Source organism: Bos indicus, chromosome 27 (genome assembly GCF_029378745.1).
Source record: "Bos indicus isolate NIAB-ARS_2022 breed Sahiwal x Tharparkar chromosome 27, NIAB-ARS_B.indTharparkar_mat_pri_1.0, whole genome shotgun sequence".
Taxonomy (NCBI): domain Eukaryota; kingdom Metazoa; phylum Chordata; class Mammalia; order Artiodactyla; family Bovidae; genus Bos; species Bos indicus.
Window position 1 is genome coordinate 24,297,037 of NC_091786.1, and position 22,311 is coordinate 24,319,347.

The 22,311-nt window shown below is 42.3% G+C and overlaps 1 protein-coding gene and 1 non-coding gene across 2 annotated transcripts in view; both read left to right on the forward strand.

The window, feature by feature from the left end:
• The first annotated feature begins 424 nt into the window (after window positions 1-424).
• LONRF1 (LON peptidase N-terminal domain and ring finger 1) overlaps window positions 425-22,311 on the forward strand; it is a 46,250-nt gene continuing 24,363 nt past the window's right edge. Inside the window, exon 1 of the mRNA XM_019953308.2 lies at window positions 425-1,254. Coding sequence (XP_019808867.2) covers window positions 534-1,254 — 721 coding nt within the window. The 5' untranslated portion in view covers window positions 425-533. The remainder of the gene's footprint in view (window positions 1,255-22,311) is intronic.
• On the forward strand, window positions 6,789-6,860 carry TRNAC-ACA (transfer RNA cysteine (anticodon ACA)). The gene has a single exon. It is a non-coding gene; the product is annotated as a tRNA-Cys (tRNA).

The following is a 22,311-nucleotide window of genomic DNA, read 5'->3' on the forward strand; positions in this document are numbered from 1 at the left end:
CTTAGGTGGGCGTTTATGTCAGGAGAGGGATGGTGATTTGGACCTCAGTCCAGCGAGACCAGCTGCCCGGCGGAGAAGTGCCAACGAAGCAGGGGTTAGGGGAGAATCTATGACTGGGGGGTGGGGGTGAGGGCTCCGGCGGAGCAATCAGGTGGGGGATGGAGCTTCGGGCCCCTCCGTGCTTTGTTCGGTTACAAGCCAGGCCCTTCTTTCTGGAGAAGCCAATTAGATCCCCGCCGGGGGATCATCTGACCTCGCGTCTCCCGCCAGGAGGGGCTTCGGCAGGGGCGGGGCCGGCGGTCGCCTCCTCCAGGACCCGGCCGCGGGCCGTGCGGGGGAGTCCCGGGCGCCGCCGCGCAGCCCGGCCCCGCCCCGCGCCCGCCGCGCCCCGCCCCCGGGGCTTCCCGGGCGCGCGCCGCCCCGCCGTGTCCGCGCGCCACGCCCCCCTGCTCGCGGGCCGCGTGCGGAGCCGCGCGCCCCGGAGGCTCCGGGACCGTGGCGGCGGGCGGCGGCAGAGCAGCCGTCCGCGGGCCATGTCTTCCCCGGCCGTAGCGAGGAGCTCCCCGGGAGGGAGCCAGGAGGTGGACTCGCGGCCGCAGAGGCAGGGCCGGTTCTGGGAAGTGGGCGGCGGCGGCGGCGGCGACCGGCTGGAGCGCGCGGCCGCGGAGTCGGAGCGCTGGGAGCTGCTGCTCCGCCGGGGCGAGCTGCTGGCGCTGGGCGGCCACCTGAAGGGCGCGCTGGAGGCGTACGCGGCGGCGCTGCGCCGCGGGGCCCCGGTCAGGCCCGAGTGCCTCGGCACCCTGGTGGACTGCCTGGTGTTCAACTACCGGCTCCGCCACGGCTTGGGCTGGAGCGCGAGCCCGGCGGGGGGCGCCCACCGCGGCGTTAGCGCCGGCGGGCTGCTTAGCTGCCTGGGCTGCCGGGGCTTCCTCAGCGAGCCGGTGACAGTGCCCTGTGGCCACAGCTACTGCCGCCGCTGCCTGCGGAGAGAGCTCCGCGCGCGCTGCCGCCTCTGCCGGGACCGGCTGCCGCCCGCCGCGGCCCCCGATGCCCCGGGGACCTCCCCGCGGCCGCCCCCGGCCACCGCCATCGCCGCCTCCGGCTTCAGGACCAGCGTCGTTCTCAACCACCTGGCCGAAAAGTGGTTCCCGGGCCAGCGGGAGCGAGCCCGGGCGGCCGGCCGGCTCGGGGAGCTGCTGCACCAGGGGCGCTACCGGGAGGCCCTGGCCGCCGCCTGCGAGGAGCTGCGAGCAGGTGAGCGCGCGGGCCCCGCGACCGCACCCTTCCTTCCCCGAAGCGCGGGGCGGCCCCAAGCTCGTCTGCGCCCCAGGCCGGCTGCCGCCCAGGGCTTGTGTCTTGGGGTCCCGGGATGTGTGTGTTTTGGGGGGTGTGTGTGTGGGAAGGGGCGGCGCCCCGAGGTGCTTCGGTCACAATGGGGATCGCCCTGGAGCCGACTGTGACGCGGCGCGGGGTTTCCTCCGCCTCGGCCTGGCGCTGTGGCGGGCGCGCCCCGAGTGGAGCGGCGCGGAGCGGGTGGCCGGGCGAGGCCGCGCGAGCGCGGGATGGGGAGGGAGTTGGGCGAGCCTGAGCGTCGGCTCGCTTCCTGCCGCGCTCTTTCCGGTAATTGGCCGCCCGGGCCGGGTCCGCCGCGGGGAGACTCCTTGCCGGGGCGGGGAAGAGGATCCCCAGCCGAGGCTGGGCGTGCAACGTATATACCTTGGTCTCCCGCAAAAGTCACCGGGGCAATTGGAAGCCGCGGGAGGCAGAATTGCATAAGCCGGGGTGGGTGGGGGTGGTGGAGGGCGTTGTGTAACGGGTGACGTCGGGTGGGCGTGGCGGGAGCTGGGCGCCCGCACCCCGCACCCGGAGGCCCGGTCGGAGCTGCCCAGGGTTGTCCCAGTCTTAAATGAGAACACCCGGAGACTTACTGCCTCTTGATGGTTCCCACCTGTCTGTTTCAAAGCGTGCCTATTTCAGAAACGCGTGTGCTTCCTTTCGAATGCACGTAGCTCACGGTGAAGATAATAGAGGTAGTCTCTGGTGGAGTTCGTGGGCACGCTTGTGTTTGCCTTTCCACACTCTTGATCAAGCTGTGGCGGCGAAGGGCCTCTGAAGATCTTTGGTCTGTTCTTTCGCCGCCAAGAAGCAGTTTCAGCCTGCTAACCTAGGCTAGCCACTTTCCTTAAAGGTGGTTTGGGGCTGTGGAAAGAGACCTTGGCGGAGTTAGTTAGCTGTGTAAAATGAAGCGTTGTTCTTTAAATCGGTGGTTTTCTACCATGGGTATTCCCTCCACCCCCACCCTTGGGACGTTATCAGAGGCAATGTCTAGAGACATTTTTGGTGGCCACCCCTTGTGCTAGTGGAGTGGTGCTGGTACAAATAGTGGGCAGAGGCCACGGAGGCTCTTCAGTATCCAGTGATGCGCGGGACAGTTTCCCACACAGTGATCAAGGCCCGAAGTGTCAGTTTTGTCCCTGTTAACCCTTGTGTGAAATAAGCATATTTCGAGATGGAATGGAATAATACTTGGAGAATTAATCACCAGTAAAGTAGGTATCCAGAAGATAAACTGATGTGAGGTTTGAGGTGCATTTATAAACTGTAACTGAAAGCATCTTCTTGGAGGCTTTTTTTTTTTTTTTTTTAACCCTAAGCGCTCAGTCATTTTGAAGTAGTCACTATGTTAAGTCATTTAATACCTTTAGAATTCAAACCACAAACTTGGCATGCTTTCATATGCTTTGAGTATCTTTATATGGGGAGTAACAGTTATAGAAGTAGCATGATAGACCCAGAACAAAACAGAACTATTTGGAATACAAAATTCCTCAACAGCTCAGTCTCTCTGGATGAATCGAGTTTGGATGGTCAACGAAGGACAGACCATCTAGGATACGTTCCTGAAAATGAGGTAGCAGAAGCGGGGGCAGTGACATGACTGGTCCACAGTCACACAGCCAGCTGATGTGTGGAGGCAGCACTGTGTCCTGCAGTTCTCCTAAATGTTGGATCAGGGTTCATCCTACCGTTATGGCTCATCCAATGAAAATGTGTAGCATCAATTCCCAAGGAAGTTTTTTGCCACTAGTGTGAAATAAAGGAGAAACTTACTGACAGCCCTATTCATTATTAACTCCCACTGATTTAAATGGTTTGACCTCTTAAATTAGGCATTTTGAAAAAATTCAGGTCCTAATCCACAGAAGAACAGGGAGTATTTACTAATTAAGATCTAGCTTAGCGTTCTATGACCAATAATCTTTTTAATTAAAGAAGATTTTGGGCCTGGGATTGAGGATATTTTTAACAGGCAAAGACTGAAATACCTACTCTTTCTCCTTTTTTTTTTTTTTTTTTCAATTTACGTAGACTACATGTGGGAATTTTGTCCATTCAGCTGCTTCATTCTACTTTTGCAGGACTAGAACCCAAGACTCCTTTGACTTTGTCCATTTTCTCCTCATTTTTAGGTCTTTGAAAAATCTTTAATTCCATACTCCAAAATGTGTCTGATTGGTACTAATGAGGATAACTTTTTTCATCTTTTGAATCTTTAGTACAAAGTAGGAAGAAAAAAATCTTAGAGCTAACAAATTATAGTTGATGGAGTGCAGATATTATGTGTTTAACAGTTTATGAGAGTAAATAAAAAGGTTTAGTAGAGTTATAAATCTACTTGTGCAGTTAAGGTTTAACTTTTTGGAAGCTAGTTAGCTAGAAAGGCATTTGAAATGTGTTTGTATAATCGGACAGCTGTACCCCAGATACCTTCATTATTGCTAACAGTGGAAAAAGACTATAATTTCTTCGTATAATTCTTACAATGAAACAAGTAAATACTATTAACTAGAAAAAATAATCAGTCTACAGTTAGCCCACACACATCCAAATTTAAGCCCTTTCAACAAGAAAGGAAAGCTAGAAAACCTTTGCCAAAATCAGAACGTTCCCATTGAGATTACATAAGTTTCTGTTGAATTGAAGTATATTTAGATAACATTTAATCCATTGATCTTTTGGTATTACCTTTCACATGTTTCATAACTTTGTCTTTTTAGTATTCAAGAATATTATGTAAAGATCTTTTCTGCTTTGGTTCTTTATACTTAAAATGATCCCACTCAGCTATGCTCTTTGTTTTATTTTTAATGAATTTTTACACTGACTTGCCACTCTCCCCACAAAAAAGACCAACAGAACAGTATAATTTTTAATTTGAAATGGTTAGAAAGTAAATAAAAGTCACAGGGAAGAGAACATTTTATTTAAAATACTTGGAGAAAAAAAGTTTTATTTTTAATATTAAAAAATGTTTGGCTATGCTAGATCTTATTTGCAGCGTTCAGAATCTTCTGTGTTTGTTGAGGCATGTGGGTTCATTTTTGTTTTGTTTTGTTTTTAGTTGTGGCATTTGGAATCTGTAGATGCAGCATGTAGGGATCTAGTTCCCTGACATGGGATCGAACCTGGGCCCCCTGCATTGGGAGTGCAGAGTCTTAGCCATTAGACCACCAGGAAGTCTCTGTTTTGATGATTAATTATGTATTCCTTGTCAGGTATTTCAAAATGTTTTATATCATTTCATTGTCACAAAGAATCCTATGGAGTACTATTATCCTCAGAGGGCAGTTGAGGCACCTGGGGTGCCTAGTACAGCCCAGTAGTTAGAGCTGTGCATATTGGTGTCTAACGCCTGGGTTTGAATCCCAGTGCAGTCTCCACCTGCTCTCGGGCCTTGGGCCTGTGTCTTACCTCCCTGTTTTGCTTTCCTTATCTGAAAAGTGAGCAGAGTGTCTACCTCATAGATAGATAACAATCATAACAACAGCCTAGGGCTGTTGTGAGAATTAAGAGAGTCAAATCATGTGAAGTGCTGTGAATGGTGCCTGGCAGATAAATACCCAGCAAATATTAATTAAAATATTCTTAAAATGTAAAATTTGTGCCCCAGCTAGAAGATGATTTAGCCAAAATTGAAATCTAAATCTTACAATATCAAGTCCTGTTCTTTTCTCTCTACCACGTTAATATTACCAGTGCATGTGTGCAGGCTAAGTTGCTTCAATCGTGTCCAACTCTTTATGACCCCATGGCGGGTAACCTGCCAAGTTCCTCTGTCATGGAATTCTCCAGGCAAGAATACTGGAGTGGGTTGCCGTTCCCATCTCCAGGGGATCTTCCCAACTCTTAGATCCAACTTGGATCTCCTGTTTTGCAGGCGGATTCTTTACCATCTGAGCCACCAGGGTATATTAACAGAGTGAGGGTTAAATCCTGATTCTGGCCTACATATGTTAATTAGTAGTAACATTTTAGCCTACATCAATGTAGTAACATTTTAGCATACATCAATAAAATATAGATGCTGCAAGGCTTTTCTAATAAAAAGATTAGTCCAATTATGTGTATGTTAGACGCTAAGTCATGTCCAACTCTTTGAGACCCCATCGACTGTAGCCCAGCAGGCTCCTCTGTCCGTGGGATTTTCCAGTCAAGAATACTGAAGTGGGTTGCCATTTTCTTCTCCAGGGGATTTTTCTGACCTAGGGATCGAACTCCCGTCTCCTGCATTGCAGGCAGATTCTTTACCATCTGAGCCACCAGGGAAAAAAGATTAGTCAAATTATAGGTAAATACTGAATACATTTAAAGAAAATGTAAAAGGTATTTTTAACATTTTATTAGTGAGGTTAACATGAAGAGATTTGAATTTAATTTATCACCTCAAAGAGTCGGACAAGACCGTGCGACACTTAAGCTTCACTTCAATCTTATGTATCCCTTGGAGTGGGGCAGGGCAACCCACTCCAGTATTCTTGCCTGGAGAATCCCATGGACAGAGAAGCCTAGCAGACTGCATTCCATAGGGTCGCAAAGAGTTGTACACAACTGAAGTGACTTACCGTGCAAAATTATGTATGCCCTAACGTACTCTGCCAAATGCTTGAAACAGCAAACATTGACATTTATATGGTGGTTTATACTTTGCAACACATTTTCACTTCCGTTAACTGAGTCTTAACCAAAGATTACGCGAGATAGGAGAACATGTATTAGTACCCCGAATTCATAGAGTGTAGAAAAAGAGCTCCAAGAAAGTGACTTTTTAAAGGCAAGCAAATAACCAAGTTACAACTGAAAGCAGAAACTGGGCATGTGGATATTGCTTCTAAGACTGATTTTAAAATGAGCATATAAAACATAAATCTTAAGTGTTCTTTTTATTAACAAGTGTTTATTGAGTGCTTGCTCTATACTAGGCTTTGTATTAGGTGTTGGAAATATAGAGGTAAATAAAATCAAGTGCCTGTCCTGAAGAGAGTTTGTATTTTTTTGTTTCTCTTAAAGTTGCAGCAAATTAGTATTTATTGAAAATAGTCAGAAAAGGGGCTAATTGCTTAACTGATTTCTAACAGACTGAATGTGTATCCTGTATATATCTCTGATTCATCTTTCCTTTAATTTAGAAGTTCCCTTTTAGGATTTTTGCAGTGCCTCACGGTCACTATTATAACAGCATTTTCTCATTGTTATAGAAAATGAAAAAGGGGGTTATATAAATAACTCTTAAGTGATCTGTTTAAAATAATTTCTATGTTTTTACCTTTTATTCATCAAGCACATGATGAAAGATTTACCGAAGCTCAGTTATCATAGATGTCTCATTTGTATATTAAACTTTGGTTTACTCAGAATTGTTTTTATATTTAGTGAAATATTTCTGGAGGCGTAGATGTACTTAATTATAATGTTAAATGTATTTGTATAGTATTCTGCCTCTAATGGCTTCCCTGATAGCTCAGTTGGTAAAGAATCTGCCTACAATGCAGGAGACCCAGGTTCGATTCCTGGGTTGGGAAGATCTGTTGGAGAAGGAATAAGCTACCTACTCCAATATTCTTGGGCTTCCCTTGTGGTCCAGCTGGTAAAGAATCGGCCCGCAATGTGGGAGACCTGGGTTCGATCCCTGGGTTGGGAAGATCCCCTGGAAAAGGGAAAGGCTACCCATTCCAGTATTCTGGCCTAGAGAATTTCATGGACGGTATAGTCCATGGGGTCACAAAAATTCAGACACTACTGAGCGACTTTAACTACTGCCTCTTGCATTATAAAGATATTTTTTGAAATTGTTATTATATTTTACTATAGAAGGTGAATGATTTAAGAGAACTCTAAAATGCTAAGCAGAAGTTTCTGTTCAGGTTTTTTTTTTTTTCCCTTGTAGTATTAATAGAATAGGATCATTCGTTTTTCTTCCCCTCCTTTTGTCCAACCTGCATTACTAAACCCTAAAGATATTTCCTCTGTCCATGGAATTCTCCAAGTAAGAATACTGGAGTGGGTAGCCATTTCCTTCTTCAGGGGATGTCCCTGACACAGGTATCAAACCCAGGTCTCAGGCATTGTGTGCCGATTCTTTATCCTCTGAGCCATCAGGGAAGCCCAAAGATATTTCTTACTTGGCTAAGGATTATTTGAGTAAAAGATGTAGAAAATACTCTTCTAATACCTTGTATTAAGAACTGATTTCATTTATTTATCAACTTGTTTTGAAATATTTTGTATTTTAACAGTAATTGTTATTTATTGAGCGCTTATGTGCCAGGCCTTGTGTTAACTGTTAACATTCATCCCTTTAAAAAAAAAAATATTTATTTGTCTGTGCTGGGTCTTAGTGGCCACACATAGGATCTTTGATCTTTAGTTGTGGCAGACTGGATCTAGTTCCCTGACCAGGAATCAAACCCGTGCCTCCTTCATGGGGAGAGCAGAGTCTTAGCCTCTGAACTACCAGGGACGTCCCCTCAACAGTCTTAAGATGTAGGTACCTCGAGCATTTTATAGGTGAGGAGACAGAGGTTCAAAGAGTTAAATAAATGGTCAAAAGTGAATCAGAACCCAGTGATTATGATCTTAATTAGTATGCCAAACTACTATTCCTGGACTTTATTAATCGCTAATAACTTGTCAGCAGCTCTTAGTTTAACTGTGATAACCAAGTTGTATGGAAAAAATTTGGTATTTCAGTTAACCATTGGAATTCTTAAACTAGCTGAACATATAAATATAAAAAGAAAAGACACTCAAGAGGAATGATAAAAAGGAAATGAACAGGGAATTTTTATACTTACACGTAAGTAATTCAAATAGCCAATAAATAGTTTTAAGGTCAAACTCAGAAAAGGCACACTAAAATAATGATGCTGTTTTTCATTTGTATTTTTAAATTAATTTATTTTAAATGAAACAAAGATGAATATTTTTTAATGATAAAAAGTTCACAAAGAAGATAGACATTGTAAACCATTAGACACAAAGAAACAAATACATCAGAAGAAATATAAGGGAAAAGAAAAAATATATAATCATAATGAGACATACTAACTTTTCTCTAAGAATATTTTATGAAGTGCAGAAAAAATAAGAATCAGAGCATCTTGAATGATATCGTTAATAACTTGACTGTAATAGATTTATGTTTAATTAATGTATATAATCTTATATCCTACACAGATATATTTAACATTTTATGTCTCATATGTTGTTATTAGATGTCCATAGGAGATTTAGAAAAACTGACAAAAAGATAAACATTACTAAATTTCAAAAAGTAGAATTCTTGGTGTGTGATTCAGTTATACATATACCCATATTATTTTTTAATTTTCCATTACAAGATACTGACTGTAGTTCCCTGTGCTATGCAGTAAACCTTTGTTGCTTGTTGCATATATATTTTTTAAAATTAGAAATCTAGCATTCTATTCATAATAAGTTGAACAAATGGAATCAAAATGTCAAAAATTTTTAATTAGGCAAAAATTCATTTTCTAAAATATGTTATACATATTATTTATATATATGTATAGTAAAGCTTTTCTACCGTGCTTGAGAAAGAACATCAAAAAAAGAGAGATGGAGAAATTGGAAATTATAAAGTAAATGAAATGGGACACTGAATATGAAATAGAAAAAGTGAAACAAACTAAATAAAAGTAAAAGCTCCTCATGTAGTCCAGTTGTTTTTAAACATGGCTGCTCGTTAGAAGGAGAAGGCACCCAACTCCAGTACTCTTGCCTGGAAAATCCCATGGACAGAGGAGCCTGGTAGGCTGCAGTCCATGGGGTTGCTAAGAGTCAGACACAACTAAGCGACTTCCCTTTCACTTTTCACTTTCATGCATTAGAGAAGGAAATGGCAGCCCACTCCAGTGTTCTTGCCTGGAGAATCCCAGGGACGGGGGAGCCTGGTGGGCTGCCCTCTCTAGAGTCGCACAGAGTCGGACACAACTGAAGCAACTTAGCAGCAGCAGCAGCAGCTCGTTAGAAACATATCTGGAGCTCTGGCAAAAAAGAAAAAGCAATATCTGGGCATTTTTCCCCCCCAAAAATCCCATGATAATTATGATATGCATCTGGATTTTAAAAAGTGATTACAGGTTGTCCTATTAAGTGGTAGTTTTGGTGATACAGAATTCTATTTTTCTGGTGACCAATCATGATACGGTGGTATTAAGTGGGTAATAGTTACATAATCACAGTAGTAAAAGATGTTTATCAGTTCTCACAATCAATAGCCAGACAAAAAATAAAAGATAATTACAATTGCAATCCATAATGGAAACATGATTAACCTAACTATGAAATAAATACATACAATTTTGGGGGGGGGGTCAAGCAGAGTGATGTGCTAAGTGGAAGTGCACATGTTTTCCATGTGTTTTCATCTGCTCATCCAGTCTGTCTCTTTTGGTTGGTCCTTTTAATTCATTTACATTTATGGTGATTATCAATATGTATGATCCTATTACTGTTTTCTTACTTTGGGGTGGGGTGTTATTTTCTGTAGGTAGGTCTTTTCCTTCTCTTGTTTCCTGCCTAGAGAAGTTCCTGTAGCATTTGTTGTGAAGCTGGTTTGGTGGTGCTAAATTCTCTTTTGCTTATCTGGAAAGCTTTTCATTTCTCCATCAGATCTGAAGGAGAGTCTTACTGGGTAGAGTATTCTTGGTTGTTGGTTCTTATATTTCACTCTAAGTATATCATGCCATTCCCTTCTGGATTATAGAGTTTCTGTTGAGAAATCAGCTCATAGCCTGATGGGCGTTCCCTTGTATGTTGTTTGTCGTTTTTCCCTTGTATGTTATTTGTCGTTTTTCCCTTGTCGCTTTCAGTGTTTTATCTTTGTCTTTAATTTTTGTCAGTTTGATTTGCTGTATGTCTTGGTGTGTTCCTCCTTGGGTTTATCCTTCCTGGGACTCTCTGTGCTTCCTGGACTTGGTTGACTATTTGCTTTTCCATGTTAGGAAAGTTTTCAGCTATTATCTCTTAAAATATTTTCTCAGGTCTTTTCTTTTCTCCTTTTGGGACCCCTGGAATGCAAATGTTGGTCTGATTAATGTTGTCCCAGAGATCCCTTAGTCTGTCTTCATTTCTTTTCATTCTTTTTTCTGTTCTGTGGCAGTGATTTCCACCATTCTGTCCTCCGGCTCATTTATCCGTTCTTCTGCCTCAGTTATTCTGCTATGAATTCCTTCTAGTGTACTACTCATCTGTTTGTTTGTTCTTTAGTTCTTCTAGGTCTTTGGTACACATTTTTTGCATCTTCTCAATCTTTGTTGCCATTCTTTTTCCAAGATCCCGAATCATCTTCACTGTCATTCTGAATTCTTTTTCTGGAAGGTTGCCTGTCTCTACTATGTTTTAGTTGTTTTCCTGGGGTTTTATCTTGTCCCTTCATCTAGGATGTAACTTTCTGCTTTTTCATGCTGGTTGTGTGTTAGTCTCTCAGTCGTGTCCGACTCTTTGTATCCCATAGATAGTAGCCTGCCAGGCCCCAGGCTCCTCTCTCCATGGAATTCACCAGGCAAGAATACTGGAGTGGTTACCATTCCCTTCTCCAGGGGATCTTCCCGACCCAGGGATCAAACCCGGGTCTCCCTGCATTGCAGGCAGATTCTTTACCATCTGAGCCACCAGGCAAGTCCTTAACTTTCTGAAATGCGGTTTGTTTTACTCGCTGTGGGATTGTGATTCTACTTGCTTCTTCTGCCTGCCCTCTGATGGAGGAGGCTAAGAGGCTTATGTAAGCTTCCTGGTGGTGGGGAAAACTGGGTCTTGCTCTGGTGGGGATGCCCTTGCTTATTGAAGCTTTAATTCAATTGTCTGCTGATGAGTGGGTTTTCCGCTCCCTCCCTGGTAGTTGTTTGGCCTGAGGCGACCCAGCCCTCAGCTCTATGGTAGGGTTGCTGGCCACTTTCAAGAGGGTTTACACCAAGGGGGACCTTCCCAGCCTGCTGCTCCCAGTGTCCCGTCCCTGTGCTTGGTCCCTGCCGACCCACACCTCCACAGGAGACCCTCACACCAGCAGGTGGTTTTGGTTCAGTCTCCCGTGGAGTTACTACTCTTTTCCTCTGGGTCTTGGTGTGCACGTGGTTTTGTTGTGCCCTCCAAGACTGGAGTCTCTGTTTCCCCCAGTCCTGTGGAAGTCTTGTAATCAAATCCTGCTGGCCTTCAAGGTCAGATTCCCTGGGGATTCCCAGTCCCTTTGGTCCCCAGGCTGGGAAGCCTGACGTGGGGTTCCGAACCTTCACAGCAGCAGGAGCACTTCTTTGGCATTACAGTTCTTACGGTTCTCCAGTCTGTGGGCCACTCACCCGGCGGGTATGGGATGTGATTTTATCGTGATTGTGCCCCTCCCACTGTCTTGCTGTGGCTGCTTCTTTGTCTTTGAATGTGGGGTGTCTTTTTTGGTAGGTTCCAGCGTCCTCCTGTCGATGGTTGTTCAACAGCTAGTTGTGATTTTGGTGTTCTCACAGGAGGAGATGAGCGCACATCCTTCTTCATTCCTGTTTTCCTAGAAAACAAAAATACACAGCTTCTGGGACTGTAACATTTTTATAAAAGGAGGGTGAGCAGAATATATTGAAGACTTTGTATAATATATCTACATAGCTTTCTACACACTCAACTTTCTAGAAAATGAGGAAATAAACTGATATGTAAAAGCTTATAGGTAAGTGTTCATTGCAGTACTTTTTATAGTAGCAAAAATTAGAAGTAATAGGGAATTTTACATAGATGGTATATATAATGGAATACTTTGCAACCATTAAGTATCTTGTGGATATAATCACATTGATAAAAAGAGCAGATTATACACAGTATATATGGTACATTTTATAAAACTATACATTAAAAATGTAATCTACCCACACAGATAAAAAAGTACAGGTTATATGCCAACACTGGTTATTTCTTAGTTCATGAGAGCATGAATTGAGGAGCTTAAGACAACAGATTTTAATGAATTGCTTTGTGGTAGGAAAAGGATCTTGGTTCTTAGTTTTCTGTATTTTTCAAAGTTTATAGGTAAATATTTTATAGCACTTGTTATTCAAAACAAGTTTCTTGAAGATAAATGATGTATACACACCTCTTACTACCCATCACCTCCTGGAAAACCGATTTCTTTGAGAAGTCTCCACTTTGGAGAACTCTCTTCCCACAGCCCGTGAGGTACCTTGGACCACTTAAAGCTAGTTTCATCAGATGTGTAACAGAATTTTATTTCAGTTGTTTTATTGACCTAAGTACTCACGATACCACCATGTTGAAGAGAAGAGGGAATGAGGGCAAGGATTGACGAGCCCAAGGGGACAGATTTTAATGAATTTCCCTTGCTTCAGCAGCCATTTATCAAAGCCAGAATAGAGGATACAGAGACAGTAAATAATGGAGGTAGCTCAAAAACAGGTTTTTTTTTTTTAATAATTAAATATATGCTACGCACATACAGTGATGGAACGCAATCATAATAGCAAACACTTAAATAGAGCTTATAATTTACCAAGCGCTGTTGTAAGTACTGTGCACATGTTACTTCTGTCTTGAGTAGCCCTGTGAGCCCTGCTATTAGTAGAGGTGAACAGCAGGAACTCTGGATCCAGGTGGCTGGAGGGAGCATCTAGAATCCTTCACTTAGGAGCTGTTTGGTCTTGGGCAAGATACTTAAACTCTCTGTACTCAGTTTCTTTATAAAAATGCAAACAATGTTAGACCCATATAGGATTGTTCTGAAGGCTGTAGATCATTTAGAACAGTTTATAGTTTTTATTGTTACCAAATAACTGTATTAACTGAAAAAAATTATCATCTCACATATTTAAAATTCTTACCCTTTGCTCCTTTGTATATATTTTTGCATTTAAAAAGTCTATTTAAAATTAGTTCAGTTCTTCCCTTGGGGGTAGGTTTTTTTGTTTTTGTTTTTTTTAATTTTTATTTTATCAGCCATAAAAAGGAACGAATTTGAGTCAGTTGTAGTGAGGTGGATGAACCTAGAGCCTGTTATACAGAGTGAAGTAAGTCAGAAAAACAAATACTGTATATTAACACATATACATGGAATCTAGAAAAAATAGTACCGATGAACCTGTTTACGGGGCAGAAATAGAGACACAGGCATCGAGAACGGACCTGTGGACACTGGGGTGGGGGAAGGAGAGGGTGGGACGAATTGAGAGAGTAGCATTGACAAATGCATACTACCGTATGTAAAAGAGAGAACTAGCAGGAAGCAGCTGTATAGCCAGGAAATTCAATTCATGTGCTTTGTGATGACCTAGAGGGGTGGGTGGAGAAGGAAATGGCAACCCACTCCAGTGTTCTTGCCTGGAGAATCCCAGGGACGGCGGAGCCTGGTGGGCTGCGGTCTCTGGGGTCACACAGAGTCGGACACGACTGAAGTGACTTAGCAGCAGCAGCAGAGGGGTGGGATGGTGGGAGGAGGGAGGTCCAAGAGGGAGGGAGTATACGCATACCTTTAGCTGATTTACTTCATTGTACAGCAGAAACCAACACAACATTCTAAAGCAATTATCCTCTGAATATTATTGGAGTTAGGTTAACAGTGTGTTAGTTTCAGGTATATAGCAAAGTGATTCAATTATATATATACATGTATTATTCTTAAATTCTTTTCCATTTAGCTTATTACAGAATATTGAGCAGAGTTCTCTGTGCTATACAGTAGGTCCTTATTGGTTATCTGTTTCAAACGTGGTGGTGGTGGTGATTTGGTTCTCAGTCGTGTCCAGCTGTATGCAACCCTATGGACTGTAGCCCACCAGGCTCCTCTGTCCAGGGGATCTTCCCGACCCAGAGATTGAACCTGAGTCTTCTGCATTGGCAGGTGGATTCTTAAGCACTGAACCACCGGGGAAGCCCCATTCGGTGGGTTGTCTTTTTGTTTTATGGTTTCCTTTACTGTGCAAAAGTTTTTGAGTTTGACTAGGTCTCATTTATTTTTCGTTTTATTTCCATTACTCTGGGAGGCGGATCTACAAAGGTATTGCTCAGATTTATGTCAGAGTATTTTCTCCCCATGTTTTCTTGAGAGAATTTTCTAATACCAGGTCTTACATTTAAGTCTTTTCTTTTAAAATTGGAGTATAATTCCTTTACAGTGTTAGATTAGTTTCTGCTGTACAATAAAATGAATCTCCCAACTCATCTCTCTCTCTCCTTTCTCCTCTATGTCCATGTGTCCATGATCTATGACTCCATCTCTATTCCTGCCCTGGATATAGGTTCATCTGTACCATTTTTCTAGATTCCACATGTATGCGTTAATACATGATACTTGTTTTTCTTTTTCTGACTTCACTCTGTATGACAGACTCTACGTCCATCAACACCTCTACCAGTGACCCAGTTCCATTCCTTTTCATGGCTGAGTAATATTCTGTTGTATATATGTACCATATCTTCTTTATCCATTCATCTGTCTTGAGCATTTGCTTTGCTTCCATGTCTTGGCTATTGTAAGTACTGTTGCACTGAACGTTGGGTCATCTGTCTTGGGCATTTGCTTTGCTTCCATGTCCTGGCTATGGTAAATACTGTTGCACTGAATGTTGGGGTACATGTGTCGTTTTGACTTACAGTTTTCCCAGGGTATATGCCCAGAAATGGGATTGCTGGGTCATATGGTAATTCTAGTTTTAGTTTTTTAAAGAACCTCCATACAATTAATTCTCTACCGTGGCTATATCAGTTTACACTCGCACCAGCAGAGCAAGAAGGTTCCTTATTCTCCACACCCTCTCTAACATTTATTGTTTGTAGATTTTTTATTTTTTTTTTTTTTTACTTTACAATATTGTATTGGTTTTGCCATACATTGACATGATGTACACCACGGGTGTACACGTGTTCCCCATCCTGAACCCCCCTCCCGCCTTCCTCCCCATCCCATCCCTCTGGGTCATCCCAGTGCACCAGCCCCAAGCACCCTGTATCATGCATCGAACCTGGACTGGCGATTCGTTTCACATATGATAATTTACATGTTTCAACACTATTCTGCCAAATCATCCCACCCTCACCCTCTCCCACAGAGTCCAAAAGACTGTTCTATACATCTGTGTTTCTTTTGCTGTCTCGCATACAGGGTTATCGTTACCGTCTTCTAAATTCCATATATATGCGTTAGTATACTGTATTGGTGTTTTTCTTTATGGCTTACTTCACTCTGTATAATAGGCTTCAGTTTCATCCACCTTATTAGAACTGATTCAAATGTATTTTTTTTAATGTCTGAGTAATACTCCATTGTGTATATGTACCAGAGCTTTCTTATCCATTCATCTGCTGATGGACATCTAGGATGCTTCCATGTCCTGGCTATTATAAACAGTGCTGTGTTGAACACTGGGGTACACATGTCTCTTTCGATTCTGGTTTCCTCGGTGTGTATGCCCAGCAGTGGGATTGCTGGGTCGTATGGCAGTTCTATTTCCAGTTTTTTAACGAATCTCTGCACTGTTCTCCATAGTGGCTGTACTAGTTTGCATTCCCACCAACAGTGTAAGAGGGTTCCCTTTTCTCCACACCCTCTCCAGCATTTATTGCTTGTAGACTTTTGGATAGCAGCCATTCTGACTGGCGTGAGATGGTACCTCATTGTAGTTTTGATTTGCATTTCTCTGATAATGAGTGATGTTGAGCAACTTTTCATGTGTTTGTTAGCCATCTGTATGTCTTCTTTGGAGAAATGTCTGTTTAGTTCTTTGGCCCACTTTTTGATTGGGTCGTTTATTTTCCTGGAATTGAGCTGCAGAAGTTGCTTGTATATTTTTGAGATTAATTCTTTGTCCGTTGCTTTGTTTGCTGTTATTTTCCCTCATTCTGAAGGCTGTCTTTTCACCTTGCTTATAGTTTCCTTTGTTGTGCAGAAGCTTTTAATTAGGTCCCATTTATTTATTTTTGCTTTTATTTCCAGTATTCTGGGAGGTGGGTCATAGAGGATCCTGCTGTGGTTTATGTTGGAGAATGTTTTGCCTGTGTTTTCTTCTAGGAGTTTTATAGTTTCTGGTCTTACGTTGAGATCTTTAATCCATTTTGAGTTTATTTTTGTGTATGGTGTTAGAAAGTGTTCTAGTTCATTCTTTTACAAGTAGTTGACCAGTTTTCCCAGCACCACTTGTTAAAGAGATTGTCTTTTCTCCATTGTATATTCTTGCCTCCTTTGTCAAAGATAAGGTGTCCATAGGTGCGTGGATTTATCTCTGGGCTTTCTACTTTGTTCCATTGATCTACATTTCTGTCTTTGTGCCAGTACCATACTGTCTTGATGACTGTGGCTTTGTAGTAGAGACTGAAGTCAGGCAGTTTCATTCTTCTTTCTCAAGATTGCTTTGGCTATTTGAGGTTTTTTGTATTTCCATACAAATTGTGAAATTATTTGTTCTAGCTCTGTGAAAAATACCATTGGTAGCTTGATAGGGATTGCATTGAATCTATAGATTGCTTTGGGTAGTATACTCATTTTCACTATATTGATTTTTCCGATCCATGAACATGGTATATTTCTCCATCTATTTGTGTCCTCTTTGATTTCTTTCACCAGTGTTTTATGGTTTTCTATATATAGGTCTTTTGTTTCTTTAGGTAGATATATTCCTAAATATTTTACTTTTTCTTTTTAATGGTGAATGGAATTACTAGAGCTAATCAGTGTTTGTAGGTTTTTTGATGATGGCCATTCTCACTGGTATGAACTGATACTTTATTGTAGTTTTGATTTGCATTTATCTAATATTTGGTGATGTTGAGTGTCTTTTCATGTGCCTTTTGCCCATCTGTATGTCTTTTTGGAAAGATGTCTGTTTAAGTCTTCCAGCCATTTTTGATTGGGCTGAGGTTTTGATATTGAGCTGCATGTTGTTGTTCTTGTTTTTCAGTCACTCAGTCAACTTTTTGTGACTCCATGGACTGTAGCACACCCTGGCTTCCCTGTCCTTCACTACCTCCCAGTGTTTGCTCAAACTCATGTACATTGGGTCAGTGAGGCCATCCAACCATCTCATCCTCTGTCACCCCCTTCTCCTCCTGCCCTCAATCTTTCCCAGCATTAGGGTCTTTTCCAGTGAGTTGGCTCTTTGCATCAGGTGGCCAAAGGATTGGAGCTTCAGCATCAGTCCTTCCAATGAATATTGAGAGTTGATTTCCTTTAGGATTGACTGGTTTGATCTTACAGTCCAAGGGACTCTCAAGAGTCTTCTCCAACACTGCAGTTTGAAAGCATCAGTTCTTTGGCACTCAGACTTTTTTATGGTCCAGCTCTTGTATTGGTACACAACTACTGGAAAAACCATAGCTTTGACTCTGCAGCAAAATGACGTCTCTGCTTTTGATGTCTCTCCATTTTCCTTTCTCAGGATTGCTTTGGCTATTTGAGGTCTTTCATATTTTCATACAAATCGTAAATTTTTTTGTTCTAAATCTGTAAAGAATTCCATTGGGAATTTGATAGGGATTGCATTGAATCTGTAGATTGCTTTGGGGATGGATTGCATTGAATCTATAGATTGCTTTGTATAATCATTTTCACAATATTGATTCTTCTAGTCCAGGAACATGGCATATTTCTCCATCTGTTCGTGTCATCTTTTGTCATCAGTGTTTTATAGTTTTCTGAGTACAGGCCTTTTGTCTCTCTAGGTAGGTTTATTCCTGGGTATTTTATTCTTTTTGTTTTGATGGTAAGTGTGATTGTTTAATTTCTCTTTCAGATCTTTTGTTATTAGTGTATAGGAATGCAGGAGATTTCTGTGCATTAATGTTGTATCCTGCAGCTTTACCCAATTCATTGATTAGCTCTAGTATTTCTTTAGTGGCATCTTTAGGGTTTTCTATGTATAGTATGGTGGGATTTGCGGACAGTGACAGTTTTACTTCTTCTTTTCCAGTTTGTACTCCCTTTCTTGCTTTTTCTCTGATTGCCACGGCTAGGACTTCTAAAACTATGCTGAATAAAAATGGTGAAAGCGGACATTCTTGTCTCGTTCCTGATCATAGAGGAAATGCTTTTAGTTTTCACCATTGAGAATGATGTTTGCTGTGGTTTGTCGTACGTGGCCTTCATCATGTTGATGTCTGTTGCCTCTGTGCCCACTTTCTGGAAAGTTTTTATCATAAATGGATGTTGAATTTTGTCAGAAGTTTTTCCTGCGTCTATTGAGATGATCATATTTTTTTTTATTCTTTAATTTGTTAATACGGAGTATCATATTGATGTGTATATTTTGAAGAATCTTTGCATTCATGGGATAAATCCCACTTGATCTTGGTGTTTGATTAATGTATTGGTGGATTCTGTTTGCTAGTGTTTTGTTGAGGATTTTTGCATTTATGTTCATCAGTGATACTGGTCTGTAATTTTCTTTTTTGTGATATCTTTGTCTGGTTTTGTTATCAGGGTGATTGTGGCCTCATGGAACAAATTCCCTCTGCAGTTTTTTGGACGAGTTTGAGCAGGATGGGTGTTATTTCCCTAAATAAATGATAGAATTGGTCTGTGAAACTGTCTGGTCCTGGACTTTGTTTGTTGGAAGATTTTTAATTACAGTTTCAATTTCGTTACCTGTGATTATTCTGTTTATAGTTTCAAATTCTTCCTCATTCAGTTTTGGAAAGTTGTATCTTTTTAAGAATTTGTCCATTTCTCCCAGGTTGTCCCATTTTATTGGCATATAGATGCTTGTAGTAGTTGTCTGTTATGATCATTGTATTTCTGTAGTGTCAGGTATTATTTCTCATTTTTCATTTAATTTTATTATTTGAGTACTCTCCCTTTTTTTCTTTGAATCTGGCTAAAGCTAAAGGTTTATCAATTTTATCTTCTCAAATAACCAACATTTAGTTTTATCGATTGCTATTATTTTCCTCTTTTCTGTTTCTGCTCTGATCTTTATGATTTCTTTCCTGCTGACTTGGGGTTTTCTTTGTCCTTCCTTCTCTGGTTGCATTAGATGTAAGTTTAGACTATCTGAGATTTTTCTTGTTTCTTAAGGTGAGATTGTTAGAAGTGTTTGAACTGTTTTTGCTGAGTCCCATAAGTTGTGGATCATCGTGGGTTTTTTTTTTTTTTTTGGTTGTGCTGGGACTTCATTGCTGCGCAGGCTTTTTCTCTAGTTGCAGGGAGTGGGGCCTGCTCTTTAGTTGCAGGGCACAGGCTTCTAACTGTGATTACTTCTCTGGTTATGGAGCACAGGCTCTAGACGCACAGGCTTCAGTAGTTGTGGCTACCGGGCTCAAGAGCACAGGCTGAGTAGTTGTGGTGCACTGGCTTAGTTGCTGCAGGGCATGTGGGATCCCAGACCAGGGATCAGACTCATGTCTCCTGTATTGGCAGGTGCATTCTTTACCACTGAGCCACCAGAAAAACCCCCTTGTGTTTTCTTTGTCATTTGTTTCTGTGTATTTTTTTTTCTTTGATTTCTTTAGTGATCTCTCAGTTATTGGCAGCACGCTATTTAGCCTCTGTATTTGTGGGTTTTTTTTTACAGTTCTTCTGCAGTGTCAGATGTAATTTCTCATTTTTTTCCCTGTAATTGATTTCTAATCTCATAACTTTGTGGTTGGAAAAGATGCTTGATACTATTTCAGTTTTCTTAAATTTTCTTTGTCCTGATTTGTGACCCAAGATGTGATCTATCCTGGAGTGTTCTGGGTGCACTTGAGAAGAATGTATATTCTACTGCTTTCGGGTAGAATGTCCTGTGCTGTGCTTAGTCGCTCAGTCGTGTCTGACTCTTTGCGATCCCATGGACTTTAGCCCGCCAGGCTTCTCTGTCCATGTGGATTCTCCAGGCAAGAATACTGGGGTGGGTTGCCATGCCCTCCTCCAGGGCATCTTTCCAACCCAGGGTCGAACCCAGATCTCCCACATTGCAGGCAGATTCTTTACTGTCTGAGCCACCAGGGAAGCCCCAGAATGTCCTATAAATAGCAATTAAGTCTATCTGGTCTGTTGTGTCATTTAAAGTTTGTGTTTTTGTATTTATTTTCTGTCTGGATGATCTGTCCATTGGTGTAAGTGGGGTGTTAAAGTCCCACATTATTGTGCTACTGTCGACTACCCCTTTTATGGCTGTTAGCACTTACCTTATGTATTGAGGTGCTCCTATGTTGGATGCATAAATATTTATAATTGTTGTATCTTCTTCTTGAATTGATCCCTTGATCATTCTGTAGTGTCCTTTCTTATCTCTTGTAACAGTCTTTATTTTAAAGTCTGTTTGATATGAGTGTTGCTTTTAATTCCCATTTGCATGGAATATCTTTTTCCATACCCGCACTTTCAGTCTGTATGTGTCCCTAGGTCTAACATGGATCTCTTGTATACAACATATATATGGGTCTTGTGTTTGTATCTGTTCAGCTAGCCCTTGTCTTTTGGTTGGAGCATTTAATCCATTTACATTCAAGGTAATTATCAATATGTATGTTTGTGGGTTTTTTCCTTCTCTTGTGTTTCCCATCTACAGAAGTTCCTTTAACATTTGTTGTACAGCTGGTTTGGTGGTGCTGAATTCTCTTAGCTTTTGCTTGTCTATGAAGCTTTACATTCAGGCCTTTAATCCATTCTGAGCTTATTTTTATGTGTGGTGTTCTGGTTTCATTTTTAACATGTAGCTGTCCAGTTTTCCCAGCAGTGTTTATTAAAGAGACACTCTTTTCTCCACTGTATAGTCTTGCCTCCTTTGTTGTAGATTAATTGACCATAGGTGGAAAAAAACTCAGATTTTATAGCTGAGGAAACTGAGGTACAGAGGTAATTTGCCCCAATTCACAGTGAGTGAGTAGAGGAGCAGAAGTTGAAGCCAAGCTGTCTGGCTTCCAGGCTCTGAATCCTTCTGGAATGCCACGTGGCAGTAGATGCAAAGGAAAGCACCTTGGAGAAGAGCTTGGTGAGCTGAGTCTTACTGGATCAGAAAAAGTTGTCCAGACAGAGGGGAGTTGCGTAGGGATGGTCTCACAAGGAGGAAGCTTTGTGAAAAGGAAGGAGGCATGAAGTAGGAAAAGGCGTGCATGGGGCTGACTGAGTAGCTAGGTCCTGTTGGGACTCACTGGGACATTTCATATTGATGGGAAATAAGGCTGGAGAGATGGGTAGGACCCAGGCACGCAGGAACGTGGATGTTGTGCTAAATAACGACATCTGTGGGTGGTGAGGGTATAGGTAAAACTGGAGGCACGGTGTGCAGTTAGCAGGCTGTTACAGTAGTCTTAGCTTAATTTTGGCTTTCAAAATGTTGTTATTAGCAATTGGATTGGAAAAGACCAGGGATGGATTAGGGAAATACTAGAGGAGGTAAAGCTGACTGTGGTAAAGGTTTGATTTGGACAGTGTTACTAACAGAATACAGCACACATATCCTTTTGGGGGTGCTGGAGGTGTGGAAAGTGACTGAGCCTGAGGAAAAGCACAGCTGGCTGTTGGAAATCTGATGCAGCTGGAGGTAGGGTGAAAAAAAGAGGTAGGAATTAAATACTGCCCAGTACACTCGGCCCTGACACATCTTTATATTTCTGCACTTTTTCAACACACCGAGTCTGTGGTGCACCAGGCACTGCATGCCTGCAGCCGTGGCCTGAGGGGCGGGCCCTCCCTGGTGGCTCGTGCAGTGAGGTGGTCAGTTCATCCCAGGGTCCTGGGGCCCGGAACGGAGCAGATCATGAATATATGTCGCCTGTAATGACACAGGCTGGCTGATGGCATTTTTTTCGCAGTTGCCTTTCCCACAAGCGGACACAGAGGGCAGATGTTCTGTATCCTCATACTATTCAGAGACCCTCAGTCATGCATTGGTTGGTTGGTTTTTTTTTTTGAATTAGGAAGGACTTGAAGGAAACAAGTGGAGTGGCCCTAATCTCTTTAATACTCTTGTGGGAGTTTGAACGCAACTGATGAGGCTCCCCGCTCCCCAACAGTCAGTCAGAATCACCATTCCATTGGCATGTGAA